Source organism: Mytilus galloprovincialis, chromosome 9, assembly GCF_965363235.1.
Source record: "Mytilus galloprovincialis chromosome 9, xbMytGall1.hap1.1, whole genome shotgun sequence".
NCBI classification, from domain to species: Eukaryota; Metazoa; Mollusca; class Bivalvia; order Mytilida; family Mytilidae; genus Mytilus; species Mytilus galloprovincialis.
The window spans coordinates 38,341,106-38,359,556 of record NC_134846.1 but is presented as its reverse complement, the minus strand read 5'-3'; the positions used below and the strand labels follow the sequence as shown (position 1 = coordinate 38,359,556).

The following is an 18,451-nucleotide window of genomic DNA, read 5'->3' as shown; positions in this document are numbered from 1 at the left end:
CAAACAAACAACAGCACACACGACACAACATTTACGAAAATCTGCAACTAATCTTACGGAAACCCAATATAGTGTTTAAGAACAATTTACGAAAGATAACAATAATATAAGATGCCATCTTATTAAAAAGATCGAGACCAAAACAAAAAACCCTTTTTTCAAACGGGGAATGCGTTTCGGGTTGCTGTCACGAATCAACTTGTTATACAGTGAACAAGAATTCATATACTAAAACATTATTGTAAAACTATTATTTCATTCGACATTTAGATATTTAATAAATAAATGTGATATTTTTTGTTGACAAGAAATATAACTTGATAATTTAAACATTATAGCTTGTGAAAATTTTATTTTCAAGTACAGAAATAGAAATAAAACTTAGAACTACAAATCTGGTAGTATTGCTATAGTTTGCAAAATTATACAAAACGTTGCATATCTGTTATAGACAGTCTATTAAGGTTTGAACAACTTTTTCGGAAAGGAAATACAAGAAAGTACATATTTTAATCAAAATAGTTCCTTCGCATAGCTTTATCTTTGACAATAGGTGAAATATTTGGGTAGTGTTTGGTATTAAATGAAAGCGTGGAGACTTGGGATCACTGTTCAACACTTTTTTAGAGTTTCTATTGAATAATATAATAAAAGGTGGGCATATTTACCCTGGTGTTTAGAAAACAATTACCTGTCTTTGTAGTATAAACCTTCCGGGAACCAGTAAGCACAAATATGCAATCAAATATATAATGCAATTTTCAGCATAAATCATGACAAGAAATAGTTTTGCATGACTACCTCAGTATATTGGGATTTTTTTCATTTTCTAGAATATAACATTTGCCATAATTTAAATACCCTTTGAAATAACAACGCAATCATTGTTGACGCCTTTTCCGATATTTTCGTACAATTTCAAAATTTGTAAAAATAAGGACTACATCTGTTTACGTAGTGATTTCAATAGTCAAATGCAACACACAAAGATTTCCATGAAACCGAAAATACCAATGTTACTCTAACTAATGAAATTTCCAATATAAATATAATTCTATTTCCAGATCAAATGCTTATGTATTCTTCTTGATAATTGGACATTCCAAGGTCTGTTAAAAAATCCTGACACTATTTTTAATAAGTAAAATTGATTGACTTTTGTAGAAAAAGTAATATGGTTATCTCAATAAATGGTATTTTTGGGAAAGATAATATTTGTAGAATGACTTATAAAAAGTTAAGTTGATTATATGATATGGACTTGTTATATTATTGAGAGTATGCTCAATTTTTCATTTACGAGTTTGAAATGTTCCCTTTTCTATTTCACTTACTTCAACCTGTTTAAACTTGGAGTCAAATTTTAAACAAAAAATGGTAAATAGAACCATCGGATTTAAGTAATCTTTTAGATGGAAAATGATTGAGAAATAATACAGTCTATATATAATGCCAAACAAAACGCATTAAAATGGGAATTCGATAAGCTAGTGTTTGATCTATGAAATTTTTATTGAAATCTGCAGACATTTTTTTCGGAATCATCAGTAATATATCCCATGAAAGACATTTAAAAAGCAGCGGTTTGAATACGATTGATTAAAGTAAAATAAAAACATTTAGAAAAGAAAAAATATTTTGAAAAAAAAATAGTTCAAATATATTTAAAGAAACATTAACTGTTAGTGAACTTTTTAAAATAAAACAATGGATAATGGTATTGTAAAGTTTAAAACATGAGAATAAAATTCTAAACAATTGAAACTGACAATAAATGTGCTAAAGAAATGATATTTTCAAAAGGTTGACTGCTAAAAAGTTTTAACTCAATATTGATAATTATGATTTAAAGAAAGTAAATGAATATGACTATCTTTAAATTATATCTTTTGAAAAGTTTCTAATTTTAAGGGCAAAACAATATTTTCAAGAAAAAGCTACAAAAGCAATATATAGGTTGTTACCAAATGATAAAACCCAATCTTTTTCCTGAATGTCAATGACAAATTGTCGGCATTCATATGGGAACGAGCTGTGCACCTCTCCTGGTCGACCTCTTCTTAATTTCATATGAGTACGAGTTCCTTCAGAAGCAAGATTATTTAATTTCACATTAAGATATATTGACAAGCCTTACATTTCTGATTGGGCTTTTAACCTTTTTGGATTCGAGCGTCACTGATGAGTCGTTTGTAGACGAAACGCGCGTCTGGCGTATATACAAAATTTAGTCTTGGTATCTATGATAAGTTAATTACTACCACTGGGTCGATACCACTGCTGGTGGAGATTTATTTTCCCGAGGGTATCACCAGCCCAGTAGTCAGCACTTTTGTGCGGACATGATTTATCATTGATATGGTTATATTTATAAATAAAACTATTGAATTTTTAAAATACTAAGGCTTTTCTACCTCAGGCATAGATTACCTTAGCTGTATTTGGCAAAACTTTTAGGAATTTTGGTCTTCAATGCCCTTCAACTTCGTACTTTATTTGGCCTTTTAACCTTTTTGGATTCGAGCGTCACTGGTGAGTCTTTTGTAGACGAAACGCGCGTCTGGCGTATATACAAAATTTAATCCTGGTATCTATGATGAGTTAATTACTACCACTGGGTCGATGCCACTGCTGGTGGAGATTTATTCCCCCGAAGGTATCATCAGCCCAGTAGTCAGCATTTTTGTGCGGACATGAATTATCATTGATATGGTTATATTTATAAATTAACTGTTTACAAACTATTGAATTTTTAAAATACTAAGGCTTTTCTACCTCAGGCATAGATTACCTTAGCTGTATTTGGCAAAACTTTTAGGAATTTTGGTCCTCAATCCTCTTCAACTTCGCACTTAATTTGGCCGTTTTACCTTTTTAGATTCGAGCGTCACTGATGAGTCTTTTGTAGACGAAACACGCGTCTGGCAGTGGCATCTGTATATATTATGTTTTGTAAATCTTAAGACGATGAACTTAATACATATTTACCGGAATTTTGATGTAACAATGCAAACACCTTAATATTATGTAAACTGTTTTGCTCAAGATATATATATGTTAATATACCAAAGCTGTTAATGGGAAAGTCACCCTTCTTAAGCTTGATAATGAACGATAGACCATTCTTTCGCAAATGTTCTAAATTTGTACATTATATCTTTGTGTTAGTTTCCATAACTATGTCATTAATTAGTTTGTGAGAATAAAATCATTCAGAAGTCATTTGGTTATCGTTGTCGTTATATTGCTGTTTCATTGGATTTAATTCAATTTCTTTCTTATTCGAAAAGTGCATTATGGCTGGTTCTTTGAAACTAACCGTGTAACATTATAATTATAGTGATGATGAATCAGGTCCAAACACTGTTAAATTAGATTTATAAGATACCATGCTTCCTAAATAACTTTCGTCCGCTAGACTTGAAACCAATGGTTTTCTACATGTAGGTCACATATGTATTAAAACATCCGAGAGCATGTCGTTCCCAACATATCATACAGAACCAGCTGAGTTTCTTTTGATTGTCGTCTTGTTCCTTTATTTTTATGAGGCATACTTCATATAGACGCTTTTCCGAAATCATGTTTTAATCTTACTTTCTGCTATACCTTCTTCAACTAAACAATTCAAAGTGACTTTAAATAAATTGTGCGACTGGTACATGAAGTATGTTTCATATCTTGACAAACTTCTAGAATAAATAACAAGGGTCGTTGGCGAGCTAACCGTTACGACTAATGATTAGATTTCAATTTTCCTAGTTAGAACTTTCGTTTCTAGGTAACTGCACATCTAGATTACCTGCATAACATATGTTTCTCCCAGTTGATGCGATTGATACAAATTTCAAAAGCTGGTATTTTCTATCATGATTTCCTTGACAAATAGTAACTTCCTTCAAATGATTGTTTTGCAATCCGTTCTCAGCAAATGATTAGTCGAAATTTGATTATGACGTCTAAATGTTTAGTTTTCTTCTGAATTTTCCTATTGTGACGTCATGAGAAAAGGCGACCATGCCTGATGACGTCGCATATAAAGAACACAAGTTTATAAAAATCTTTGAAAAAGAAGGATAAAAATCATTAGAGAAACGGAATCCTACACTATAACACGTGTATTACGATATTTCTCCACTCTCGACAGTTAAATTTTAGTTATTTAAAGATCTCGGCAAGCCTCGCGCTTTAAATAATAAAATTTAACTGTCTCGAGTGGAGAAATATCGTAATACACTTGTTGCAGTGTAGGAATCTATATTTTTCATTTGACTTTAATTTACTTTGTATCAGTATTATTCTGGCTTATAACTGCATACAATAGTCTGTCAGTATCCGGATTTGGTATCAAGATGACATTAAGGGCATACGATACAGTTTTGAACCTGTATTTACAAGTTGATGAAAATTTGCATATAGGCTATTTTTTACCTGATTAAATCAAATATGTAATAAAAAATATACCTTCATGTGCTACTTTTTGAGTAAAATAAGGTCGAAATTTTGTATATTTGCTCAAAATTCAGATTTGTGTCCGTATTTTCTTTTTCGAAAGAAAGACATAACTTTTTTGCTTTAAAAGATAAACACAAAATGTTTTTTGTTAAATAATCGGTAATTTCTGTATTTTATAAGTATCATTAAAAATTATGCAATTTTTATTCCGAAATAACTCTATATTTATCAAATGTTCATGAATAGAGGAAAAAACGTCATTTTTTGCTGCATGTTTATCAAAATTAAAAAAAAATGCGCTATTTACAGTTTTATAAAATTTGGATCACATAATCTCCTTGCAAAATGAAACAAATTGCTGTTTTAAAAAATAGGGGTCCATGCACTCGTTTTCAATTTAAATCAGTTTGAATGATACAAATCAGTCGAAAAATGCATCTATTCCCAATATGTCAGAGTTTGACGTCGCGAAAATAACATTTTACGTTAGCAACGTCATTACCTTCACTGTAACTGTATCGTATGCCCTTAAGAGAAAGTATGATAAGGTCCTTGTTACATCTAAACCTTTTACACCTTTAATTTTCCTTTTCAAATTGAAAAATCAAAATACTAGTAGTTCAAATAACATCCATCAGATGTCCACAAGACATTAATCATCAGTACTTTTTATTTGTCTTACATATTTGCTTCAGGACTTCATATTTTGTGTATTAAATGCAAATTTGCTCAAACCCCTAATTTTTTTTAATGGTGTGTTAGTGTTGCTCAAACTCCGGACAGTGATCGTTTTCGTTCCGGAACTATTTTCCTTTACTCCATCAATTAGTGTAGAGTAGTATGCGGACCCGTATTCGGATCGGAACTGGAACTCCCGGGGAGTTTGAGTGTTGCTCAATCTGTAGTTTTCTATATTGTGTTTTGTTTACTGCTGTTTGTCATAGTTTTTTTTATTTTTGATATTCAGCTATAATGCAAACATAACAAATATTTTGTAACTTGTCTTTTACAAAGATAAGAATGTGATAAAAATGTGATAATATCTTTTACAAAGATAAGAATGTGATAAAAATATCTTTTACAAAGATAAGAATGTGATAAAAATATCTTTTACAAAGATAAGGATTGTGGTAAAAATTTCTTTTTTGGTGATGCAACCATATTTAATTTTGTTAAATATCAGGATAAATGACTAATTTAGATTTCAATAAGTCACTTATGAAACATATTCATTTTTTTTTAAATTTCGAAAAATCGGAAAAAGAGAGTCAAAGAATAACCAGATGCTCCGCAAGGCGCAGCTTTATACGACCACAGAAGTCGAACCCTGAACAGTTGGGGCAAGTATGGACACAACATTTAAGCTTGATACAGCTCTGAATTTGAATTGTGATTAAATAGTTGACACAACATAGGTTTCTAACACAGAATGAATGAGGTCTAAGAACTTCAGGGGCGTAGCTAGAATGAAACGATGTGCAAGCATCTACCGCCGAGCGGAGCGAGTCGAAAAAATTTTGGGACCCTTTTATGCAGAAAAATGGTTTTTTTTTCGGTTTTCGGTCGTAGGACGGTTAAAAGAGGAGCTTTATGTAGATAGGACTTTTAAAAAAATATGAATGTAAAACTATTAGTCTTCTGAATCATGTGAATAGAGTAATATATAAACAACACATCATTTGTGATACAGAATTAACTCAAAATTGTCCAAAATCTGCTTTTCGGGTCTAGGCAGAAACAAACTTCTCTATTACTTTGTCAATATCCACACTGAAATCCCGATTAATATGCGGCAAATGCTACTGCCGTAAATGCTACTGTCGTTGTTCATTGTTGATCGTACATTTGTTTTCAACATACGTAGTACACTGATAGATCTCCATGGTAGCCGGCACTCGCGAGATGTGATACTGGCAGCGTACGTGTTCGGCATCGAGCGACTTCCCAATTGAATTCGTCAAAAATTACATGCCAGGTCAGTTTCTTATGTCTCAGACAATGTTGAGATTTTTTCGTTTGTTATATTTCCTACAACACGATGAAGCACATACAGTGCAAAGAAGCGATTTTCTGATAATACTAGACGCAACTCCACTCTCCAGTTCCCTTATCATATGGTCTATGAACGCAAAAAATAATGAGACTTTCCAATACTGTTTTGGCGTGTTTTCAGGGTCATTGGCTCCGGTAGTCTGTCGACCACATCGCCTCGGCATATTTTCAACGATATCGAAGGTTCTGATAATTCTAATGCCGATTGGTACATATCATTCCAAACTGATGAACCGTACACTGTATTATGTGCTCCAAAACTACATGTCATAGACTGAGTATTACAAATTCAAATCTTGTAAAAGATACATATTGTTATGCGTTTACTTTTCTACATTGGCTAGAGGTATAGGGGGAGGGTTGAGATCTCACAAACATGTTTAACCCCGCCGCATTTTTGCGCCTGTCCCAAGTCAGGAGCCTCTGGCCTTTGTTAGTCTTGTATTATTTTAATTTTAGTTTCTTGTGTACAATTTGGAAATTAGTATGGCGTTCATTATCACTGGACTAGTATATATTTGTTTAGGGGCCAGCTGAAGGACGCCTCCGGGTGCGGGAATTTCTCGCTACATTGAAGACCTATTGGTGACCCTCTGCTGTTGTTTTTTATTTGGTCGAGTGACAACATAGGTGTTTCCTTTAACATTCAGTTTTTAAATTTTTATTTTGACATATTTTTTTTTGCATGCCGAATCGATGTGCACGCAACTGCGTGTTGGCGTATAGGGAGCTACGCGCCTGAACTTAAACTTTTTAAATTGGACATTTACCTATAATGGTCCAATATCCAAAATCTAAATAAATGGTTAGATTCAACATATCATAGAACCCAAAGAATTAAAGAATTAATTTTTTATGAAATCAAATAATGTTCAATTTTAGACCCTTTAGACCTCAATGTGGACCAATATGATAACCGGGCCCAAATATTAAAAATCTAAATACATGGTTAGACTCAGCATATTGAAGAACCCCATATATTCAATTTTTGTTGAAATCAAACAAATTTTAATTTTGGACCCCGATTTGGACCAACTTGAAAACTGGGCCCATAATCAAAAATCTGAATACACGGTTATATTAGGCATATCAAAGAACCCCAAGAATTCATTTTTTGATGAAATCAAACTCAGTTTAATTTTGGACTCTTTGGACCTTAATGTAGACCAATTTGAAAACAGGACTAAAAATTAAGAATCTGAATACACGGTTATATTAGGCATACCAAAGAACCCCAAAAATTCATTTTTTGATGAAATCAAACAAAGTTTAATTTCGGACCCTTTTGGCCCCCAATTCCTAAACTATTGCGACCAAAACTCCCAAAATCAATCCCAACCTTCCTTTTGTGGTCATAAACGTTGTGTTAAAATTTCAAAGATTTCTTTTTACTTATACTAAAGTGATTGTGCAAAAACCCAGAAAAATGCTTATTTGGGACCTTTTTTGACCCCTTACTTCCTTAACTGTTAGGACCGAAACTCCCAAAATCAATCCCAACCTTCCTTTTGTGGTCATAAACCTTATGTTAAAATTTCATAGATTTCTTTTTACTTATACTAAAGTTATTGTGCGAAAACCAAATGTCTTCAGAAGACGACGACGACGCCAACGTCATACCAATATACGACCAAAAAATTTTCAATTTTTGCGGTCGTATAAAAAGGGATGTGTAAACTCATAAGTCGAAAAAAACTAATAATGCCATGGCTTAAAACGAAAACAAAATTACCAAAAGACAAACATATAACAACACAACACAGAAAACTAGACTTATCAACACCAGTTATATCAAAAACCAGAAATTATCTCAATGTTCCAGAAATGTTACCAGATCTTGTTTGAAGTTGGACACAGTGGTTATTTTTTTTTTCATACACGGGCCTTCTTTATATACACGTAGTTGGGAGTCAAATGCGCGAGTGACCTACGACTGTCGTGCTACAGTCGTACGACAGTGGCACCACAGTGACACGACAGCAACTCGCGCATCCAATGACATGAAAACCTGACAACAAAACTCACAATTGTCCTCCGACTATCGCACGACCGACTTGCGACAAACCCACGACCGTGCATTTACAATTATGCATTATCTCTGAACAAGAACAAAAAATTGTTAAGGGGTCAGCTGAAGCACACCTCACAGTGCAGGATTTTTCTTGCTGTGTTGAAGACCCATTGGTGGCTTTAAACTGTTTTGTAGGATTGTTGTGTCTTTGACACATTCCCGATTTCCATTAGGGTTGTTGTCTCTTTGATACTCCCCATTTCCATATAGAGATATATCTCCTGTTTGTAATTTTGATGGTATATTTATTATGTTGAAATTAAAATGTCAATACTAACATGTAAACTATGTCACTCATTCAAAGTCAATCAACTTAAGAATGCTTATAAAACTGACTATCAAATAAATGACTTATCATAAAGTAACCTAAAAACAAACTCCCACGTAGTAATTATTATGTAATAGTTTCAATGTCAAAGAACTATGATGAGGGTGTGTAGACATATCAACAAGGAGATATGACTTACAAATGTTAATATCAACTGCATACCAAATATCATTGACTTACCATTAGAAGTTCATTTTAAACTTATGCTACCTTTAATATGTAAATAATACAAAACATTCAATGTCTATAAACCATGACTGAGGAGGGAGCGAAACAATGAACAGTGACTTAGGTAAGAGCCAAACAATGAACAGTGGCTTAAGAGGGAGCCAAACAATCTCCATGGAAATGCAGTGTGCCAATGCTAATTCAACTGTGTACCTAATATAATTGACCTACCACTAGTTATTTCCCAAAAATTTAATCATCACCAAAAAATATATTGTCTTGTTGACAATGCAGTAAGCCTGAAAAATATATTGTCTTGTTGACAATGAAGTAACCCTGAAAAATATATTGTCTTGTTGACAATGCAGTAAGCCTGAATCTCCCTTTTCTTCTTCATTGAGACCGTGCATTTACAATTATTTTTTTCTGTCATGTACCCATCGAGGACATGTCATGGCTGATGTGACCACTCGAAATATTTTTTTTTGACATTTGCACAACAGTGTCACGATAACTATTTTAAAGATCCTCCACGACAAAAAATCTTACGATCTGTTGTGACCGGGGCTTAAGGATACACAAGACAGAAGAACTTAACTATGGCATTTTTTCCCCCATTTTTGAGGATAGATTGTGACACATATTTTTTTTCTATTAACACACATGGTGTCTTAGCAGATCTTTCAATCAGTTTAATTGAGGTATGGAGCTGGCATGTCAGTAACTGATAGTAGTCCTTTGTTCATTCATGTATCATTGTCATTTTGTTTAGTTTCTTTTGTAACCTATTCTAACATCGGACTCTGACTTCTTTTAAACTGAGTTTTACTGTTCCTATTGATGTGTCTGTAGAGGTAAAAGGGAAGGGTGGTGAACTCACAAAACGTTTAATCCCACAGCATTTTTGTACCTGCAGTTCATTTATATTTTTCGGAGTTTAGTATGACATCCATTATCTCTGAACAAGTACAGATTTTTGTTTAGGGGTCAGCTGAAGCACACCTCACAGTGCAGGGTTTTTCTTGCTGTGTTGAAGACCCATTGGTGGATTTAAGCTGTTTTCTGCTCTTTTGTAGGATTGTTGTCTCTTTGACACATTCCCTATTTCCATAAGGGCTGTTGTCTCATTGACACTCCCCATTTCCATTCTCAATTTTATTTGTTATGAAAGTAAAGTAAGACACATTTCAAGCATGATATTTATTCTACAGATCAACAATGCATATGTAAAAGTAAAAAAACAAAATCCTTTTAACAGGATTCTTATAAAATATAAAGCATGATAGAATTTAAAATAAAAACAATCACAGCACCAGTCTCGAAAATTGCTACATTTCCCTAAAAATATGACAATAAAATCAATGGTCCCCTTCCTGCCTGAAAAAGCAACAGTAAATTTTAAAATTTCCTTTTCAGAAGAATAGAATTTTGCAAGACCTTGACAAAATTAGAATTAACTTTACAAAATAGCTAGATATATATAGCTTAAATAAATTACTTTATTTGATATGCAAATGGATATGGTACAGGCAAAGTATTTTGATCCACAGCACTCATCTGGATAATTGCTAACTTTTCCGTACCAATATAACAAATGGTCCCCATGGTATACGTTTTCTCCTTTTTTTCATATGACTTATTTCTTGGGAAAGAAAAAAATAGAGCTTAAAATTCATTTCTCTGAAGACATTTATAATACACCATTACACAGCTTCCAAGCACTAGTTTATGGGGATTTAAAAATACATAAACATTATTTTTTAAGTAAAGCACTAATTCATGTTGAGTTAAATGTGAACTTAACCATTTTTTGAAATCTAAAACATATGTTTATAAGGAGTTTAAAATTAAAAAAAAAATGAACAAGAACTACTAAATATATTTTTGTTTTCAAAAACCTCATTTGAGCCTATAATGAATCTTTCTTTTTTCACAAAAAAAAGTTTTGAGAAAAATTACAAGAATTAATAATTTGCATTTACTAGTAAAACGTATCTTCCTTTTTCCATTGTCTATGTTTTTTCCTTTTTTCATTGTCTATGGTTTTTCCTTTTTTTTTCATTGTCTATGGTTTTACAGCAATTTTCCTTTTTTCTTGTTCTTTTTCTTTTTCTTGGAATTAGAAGCTTCTGTAGACTGGATTGTCACATGACCACTTTCTTGTGAGAGAGCTATAAAGAAAAATAAACATATATGACTAAATATGTAGAATAACATACAATCTCCAGTCTTAAGATATGATAATAAAGTAAAATCTCAACAAAATAAAAACAGAACTCCGAGGAAAATTCAAAAAGTAAATCCTTAAATAGTTATTAAATAGTCATCCTTAAACAAATAGCAAAATCAAAAGCTCAAACACATGAAACAAATGAGTAACAACAGTCATATTCCTGACTTGGTACAGGCATTTTCTTATGTAGAAAATGGTGGATTGAACCTAGTTTTATAGCTAGCTAAACCTCTCAGACCTAATGGGCAATTAGTCAAATTCAATTTTGACCACTGAACCATAAAAATGCTTTTTTATTCATTAGTTGTTTTTTGGCTTGAACTAGGATACAGTAGCTGTTAGTACTCTCAGATCTGTCCTTTGTACCTTTTGTGATTTTGTAAGTTTTTGGCAGAGGATTAATTAGAAGCCTGCAAATATGTTTAACCAGTCACATTCACTATGTGCCTGTTCCAAGTCAGTGGCCTGTAATTCATTTATAGTGGCTTGTTGGTGTATATAATTTTAGTTTTCATTTTATCAAAATGTTTTGTTCATAAATTCTAATTTGAATTGATTTAGATTTATAATTTTAATGTCTTTTTGAGCAGGTTGTGTTGTTGGAAGTCAAGTTTTCACCTATAGTTGCTTAGGTCTATTTCATTTTGTCTCTAATAAAGAGCCTTTATTGGCAATCAAACCATCCTAAATTATCATTCGATCTACTTCTAATGTTAAAAAAAACCTCTGTTTTTCATTATTAAATCAACACACAGAGATATGTCTCCTGTTTTGTAATTTTGATGGTATATTTAGTTAAGTTGCCATGGTTTAATACTTATAAATACAAATATAACATTTAAAAAACTCACATAAAAATGTCAAGGTTTTAATAGAAAAACCAACATTATAAACATGCAAGAATCAAGGTGACAAAACAAACTGTTATGTTTTTTTTTTATTGGAAAAGGTCCTTGTAACAATGTTATGTTGAATTAGGGAGAGAACATATTTGTTTTTAGTAAATTGGAGAAAATAGAAAAGTTTAGTTTAAAAACAAATACTGAATAAGATATTCAGAATTAATCAAACACTGTAACTATTTTTAATCAACTGCAGACACAGAGATGTGTCTCAACTGTATATCATTTTGAAGGTATAATGTAAATGATGAGCTTTCCTGGTGAATGTAAATGAACAAGAATTATAATAATAATGATTTTTCAAGCATTTTTTCTAGCAGGGAGTCAAGACATCTGCTAGCGGTCACTGACTTTCATTGAAGACCAACAAGAGGAAGCAATTCAAAGGGCAAAACCTCTTTTTTCTTTTTTCATTTTTCTTAATAAACAAGTCCAGTGATCCATTTTGTTAAAGAAGTTGCCATGGTTATATTAAAGCCATTTCTTAGCTTCTGATCATTTTGGATATTCATGATTCCTACAAACCCTAAATTGTTTTGGTAAAGAAAGTTCACTATTTTCAAATGTATAAGATAAAATGAGAGATTTTCAAAAGGAATTACTTTTTATAAAAAAAAATGGGGTAATATATCAATACAAAAACAATTCAACAAATGAAAGCTGTGAAAAGGATTCAAAGGGGGGCAAATTTGACAAACAACTAGCAATACATAGATAGTTGGGTAGAATAAAACAAATCAACACCATTAACCCGCAGAGACCCTGGAGGTGTGTTTATGTCACAGGTGTGTGGCAATCACTTATCATGTGTTGCTAATTGGATAATTCCACACAAACTTACAAGCTCCCATGCAGGGATGTGCTTTGGTAATAAGTTCCTCAATTAGATGAACAGGGTCCATTATTTTATGTCCAATTATCTCTTAAACAAAGCAAAACCTAAAATTTACTTTGGTACTGAAAAGAAGGTATTCATACAAGAATATGTATCAAAAAAACACCATTCATGATCTCTCTTCCTCTTGTCCTTTTTTATGTTCAGTGAATCATGAAAACTAGGTCAAAGACCTACTTTGGCATAGAGTAAGTTTCAAGGTAATGTGACAACAAACTACCCCAAACCAACACTTTAAACTTAATCAAACCCAAACATTAACTTGGTCCTACACAGATGTACTGACAGATCACAAAAATAATCCATTACTATCATACATTGGACATAAAAATATTCTGATGGAACAGTTAGTTGGTGATAATCATGCAAATGTTGGTGAAATTTTCAACTTGTTAGCTGGAGGGAAAGGGGATTAAAATTTACCTGTTTAAATGCCATTTACTTTGCCATGAATTGAATCAAAATTCTTAAAACTTTTAAACAACACATATTCCTCCTTTTGCGTGCATTTGTTTTATCTTAAATTGAAGAGTGAGATTGAGCTGTGGACATACACTCATAACAATCAATCAAATATAGCAATGTGAGTTAATCATCAAACTACCCAACAAAATAATAAATCCAATAAAGATAGCAGAAGGGTTTTTTAAATTCTTATTTCATAGACATGTGCCTGTATCAAGCTAATACAATTGTAACTTCAACTAAATACTAAATAAATCTTTAACCAGCACACACAAATAAACCCTAAACACCATTTCTTTATAAACAAAAACTGACACAGAGATATGTCTCCTGTTTTGTAATTTTAATGGTATATTTATTATGTTGAAATTAAAATGTCAATACTAACATGTAAACTATGTCACTCATTCAAAGTCAATCAACTTAAATATGTTTATAAAACTGCATATCAAATACCACATTGTACCAGTGACTTATCATAAAGTAACCTAAAAACAACTCCCACTTAGTATGAATTATGTAAAAGTTTCAATGTCAAAAACCTATGATGAGGGGGTATGGACATATCAACAAGGAGATATGACTTACAAATGTTAATATACAACTGCATACCAAATATCATTGACTTACCATTAGAAGTTCATTTTAAACTTATGTTACCTTTAATATGTAAATAATACAAAACATTAAATGTCAATACACCATGACTGATGAGGGAGCAAAACAATCGACATTGGCTAAGGAGGGAACCAAACAATGAACAGGGACTTAGGAGGGAGCCAAACAATGAACAGGGACTTAGGAGGGAGCCAAACAATGAACAGTGACTTAGGAGGGAGCCAAACAATGAACAGGGACTTAGGAGGGAGCCAAACAATGAACAGGGACTTAGGAAGGAGCCAAACAATAAACAGTGACTTAGGAGGGAGCCAAACAATGAACAGTGACTTAGGAGGGAGCCAAACAATGAACAGTGGCTTAGGAGGGAGCCAAACAATGAACAGTGACTTAGGTAAGAGCCAAACAATGAACAGTGACTTAGGAGGGAGCCAAACAATGAACAGTGACTTAGGTAAGAGCCAAACAATGAACAGTGACTTAGGAGGGAGCCAAACAATGAACAGGGACTTAGGAGGGAGCCAAACAATGAACAGGGACTTAGGAAGGAGCCAAACAATAAACAGTGACTTAGGAGGGAGCCAAACAATGAACAGTGACTTAGGAGGGAGCCAAACAATGAACAGTGGCTTAGGAGGGAGCCAAACAATGAACAGTGACTTAGGAGGGAGCCAAACAATGAACAGTGACTTAGGAGGGAGCCAAACAATGAACAGGGACTTAGAAGGGAGCCAAACAATGAACAGTGACTTAGGTAAGAGCCAAACAATGAACAGTGACTTAGGTAAGAGCCAAACAATGAACAGTGACTTAGGTAAGAGCCAAACAATGAACAGTGACTTAGGTAAGAGCCAAACAATGAACAGTGACTTAGGAGGGAGCCAAACAATCTCCATGGAAATGCAGTGTGCCAATGCTAATTCAACTGTGTACCTAATATAATTGACCTACCACTAGTTGTTTCCCCAAAAATAATCTTATCTTATCATCATCAAAAAAATATATTGTTGACAACAAGCCTGAATCTCCCTTTTCTTCTTCATTGAGAAAAGGCAAAAAAAAAAAACACTAAACTATCTTAAGAGGTTTCTTGTTACATAGTTATGTTGTTGAGAAATTTGATGAAAAAAATAGAAGTTTAATAAAGTTATGGGAATTTCTTTCAGTCTAAGCTCTTTTTGTCAAGGGCATAATAGTCAGTTATAATCCAATTACTAATGCATGTAAATGATTCTGCAGCAATTACGTAATAAATTGGTTCATCAAATTTCATTGTTCTAAAATATATTTAATTTAATGAAAATGATAATGATAATGAAATCAAAAAGTGTATTTATTGTCCCTACATTGTTAATAATTCCATGAATTTCTTGAATGTTATGTATGAATCATTCTTATACCTATGCCATGACAGAATGTTAATAAGTTGTATGAGGCACTATTGCAGCTTTTTTATGTATACTGTTGAAGCCAAAGAGTATGTGTATTAAATACACATACTCTTTGGCTTCAACAGTAAACATAAAAAAGCTGCAAAGTTTTAGCAACAAACTTACCAAAAGTAGAGCCCATTTTTTAAACAATTTAGTGATATAGCATAATCCTTCCAAGAAGACTTGTCTAAAACCCAGAATCTTATTCCAGTATCAAATATCCTTTCATATCTCAAATTGTAAATTCTAAACAACTGCCATTGTTTTGTTACCATATGTAGGTCACTTTTCAAATACTTTTTCAGCTCTCTACTCAAAACAAACACAGTGAAATGTGAGTGACACAGTTATTGACTGTGTTTTACCATTATATAGGTCAATTAACAAATAGTTGTTCATACCTTACCTCAAAACACAATAAAATGTGACTGAATTAGTCATTGCAAATTTTTAAATATATGTAGGTCACATAATAAATATTTTTTTCATATCTGACCTCAATTTATCTCACAACAAAACCCCATGATATGTGATCAGTGAGTTACTTTTTTTTTCACAATATGTAGGTCACTTAACAAATATTTTTCCATACTCACCTTTAAATTAAACATGACATAGTGAGAGTGACACAGTTATGGTCGGTTTCTTTTTTTACTATTTGAAGGTAATTTGACAATACTGAGTTATCAAAATATCTAGTCCAAATAATTATGACGTCTTGAAAGGCTATTATAATTTTTTTCTTTGACGCCTTACTTCGTCGAAAAGGCGTCAAAGAAAAAAATTATAAGCTCAAGTAAGCGACAGTTTTTGTTCACTATTGATAACAACCGTTTTGAGTAGACTCTTTGAAAAAAGAGACAAAAATGATTAGTTCGATGGCAAAAAGGATAAACCAACTGTGTTTGAAACAGACAAAACAGTATACCCCTCTTTAAAAGAAGGCATATAAGATCATATAACAAAACTCTTAAATTTATTCTAAAAAGGGTACCATGACCCTTATAAAATTGACACAGGGGTCATAAAACACTAATAAAGAAATCTACATGGCTGAAATTTTAATTGTGCTCTTACATAAGTATTCTAGCAATCTACAGGCCAAAGCTTTGTTTATGGTGTACAATATTGTTCATTGGTAGTTCAAGAAGGCATGCAAAATTATTTCAAAGATATAAGAATAAACAGTGGAAGCAAGATTGTAATTTACAATTACTTTTCATATTAAATCTACTAGGCCTTGTATAATGCACTATAATGTCATTTAAAATGAAATTTAAGTTTTGGGAAAAGCATAATCATTCTATTGATAAATATAATCTTACCCTTTACTTTCATAAAATCTAGGAAATAAGATTTCAATTTTATATATATGTCATTGAGTAATACATTTAGAAACAATTCAATGGAGATCAGTAATTTTTATCATTTCAAGAAAGTATGCCATTTGATCAGCATATCATATATGATAAAGGATCTTTTTGTAATAACTACTTCTATAAAATTTGAATTTATTTAGTCATTTAATTTCAGAGAACATGAAATTTGAACTTAAAAATTATGGCCAATGTGATAAAATAGGATTTTTTTTCTCAAAATTATTAGAAAAAAGAATAATGTGGTCTCTGAAAAACAATAAATGAGATTGATAATTCATTCTGATTGACCATAAGTTTTGCAGGAAAAGAACATTTAAATTTGCATAGGATATGTGATTGAAAATCATCCCCATATAGTCCCAGCCCTCATACATATAAAATGCATTTAAATGCAGAGGATTTCCTTGTCATCATTCCATAAAGTTTGCAATGGTAGAATGAAATTCAAAACAGTGTGGCTGTGGCCATTGATTGACACATTAAATTCATCCATTGACTGGGACAATTTAGGTGAACGTTTGTATGTAACGACCATTGCTCACTGTGTACTTTTTAAAGACACTTAAACTATGGGGTCACCAAAGGTTCTCAACACCTTAATAAAGTAATTCGAAAAAAATAATCAGAAATAACACGATGTTTTGATTTATAATCAATTATATAAATCAAAACATCAAGGTTATTCCTGATTATTTTTTCGAATTACATGTATTTTATAATTAAAGGCGTTAAGAAACCTTTGGTGACCCCACAGTTTAAATGTCTATCGTAGGTACGTCGTGAACAGTGGTCGTTACAGACAAACGTTCACGTAAATTGTCCCAGTCAATGGATGAATTTAATGTGTCAATCAATGGCCACAGCCACACTGTTTTGAATTTCATTCTATATATGACTGTAGGTTCAGAGAAAAAACTTTTATAATGAGCATTCAGCATATATATTTTTATGAAGCATAGAAGGATCAGGTCTCAGATATATGTAGGGTTTTGTTTAAGTGGACACCATTTTCCCATGGAGATGTTATAAATCAAACACTCCTTGCAATGAAATTAAGACCTTTTATTTGCCATTTTACACATTTTTTTCTTTTTTTACACATTTGTTGTACAGCATTAAAACAATATGAAACGTTTAGCACTCAAAGGTGTGAGCTTCCATTTGTCACATTTTTAACATTTGGTCCATTCCCTCTTAAGACCGGATAGGAGAGTCTTGCACATTCAACATGTCTTTATCTATATCACAGTTATCACCTCACTATAAGCAACTATATGTCTTGTGAAAGTTGACATCATAAACAACTTTAAAATTTACGCTGTTTTCTTTCTGCATATTTAGCATGTTTAGTACAAGCTGTCAGTAAGACCATGGACCAAGAACTTAATCTTATATAACACTAGAACACACCCGCGAAATCGCAGGCATATACAGCTTGTGAACTGTTGTAGG

The 18,451-nt window shown here is 32.3% G+C and overlaps 1 protein-coding gene across 4 annotated transcripts in view; it reads right to left on the bottom strand.

The window, feature by feature from the left end:
• Positions 1–10,259: 10,259 nt before the first annotated feature.
• Positions 10,260–18,451, bottom strand: part of LOC143044961 (uncharacterized) — a 62,089-nt gene continuing 53,897 nt past the window's right edge. For 2 of the 4 annotated variants that reach the window (XM_076217235.1, XM_076217237.1), the window contains one exon: positions 10,260–11,245. In XM_076217235.1, coding sequence (XP_076073350.1) covers positions 11,148–11,245 — 98 coding nt within the window. In that variant the 3' untranslated portion in view covers positions 10,260–11,147. Of the gene's footprint in view, positions 11,246–13,527; positions 13,623–16,945; positions 16,964–18,451 lie in introns of all 4 variants that reach the window. The other 2 variants (XM_076217234.1, XM_076217236.1) reach the window with 2 other exon arrangements.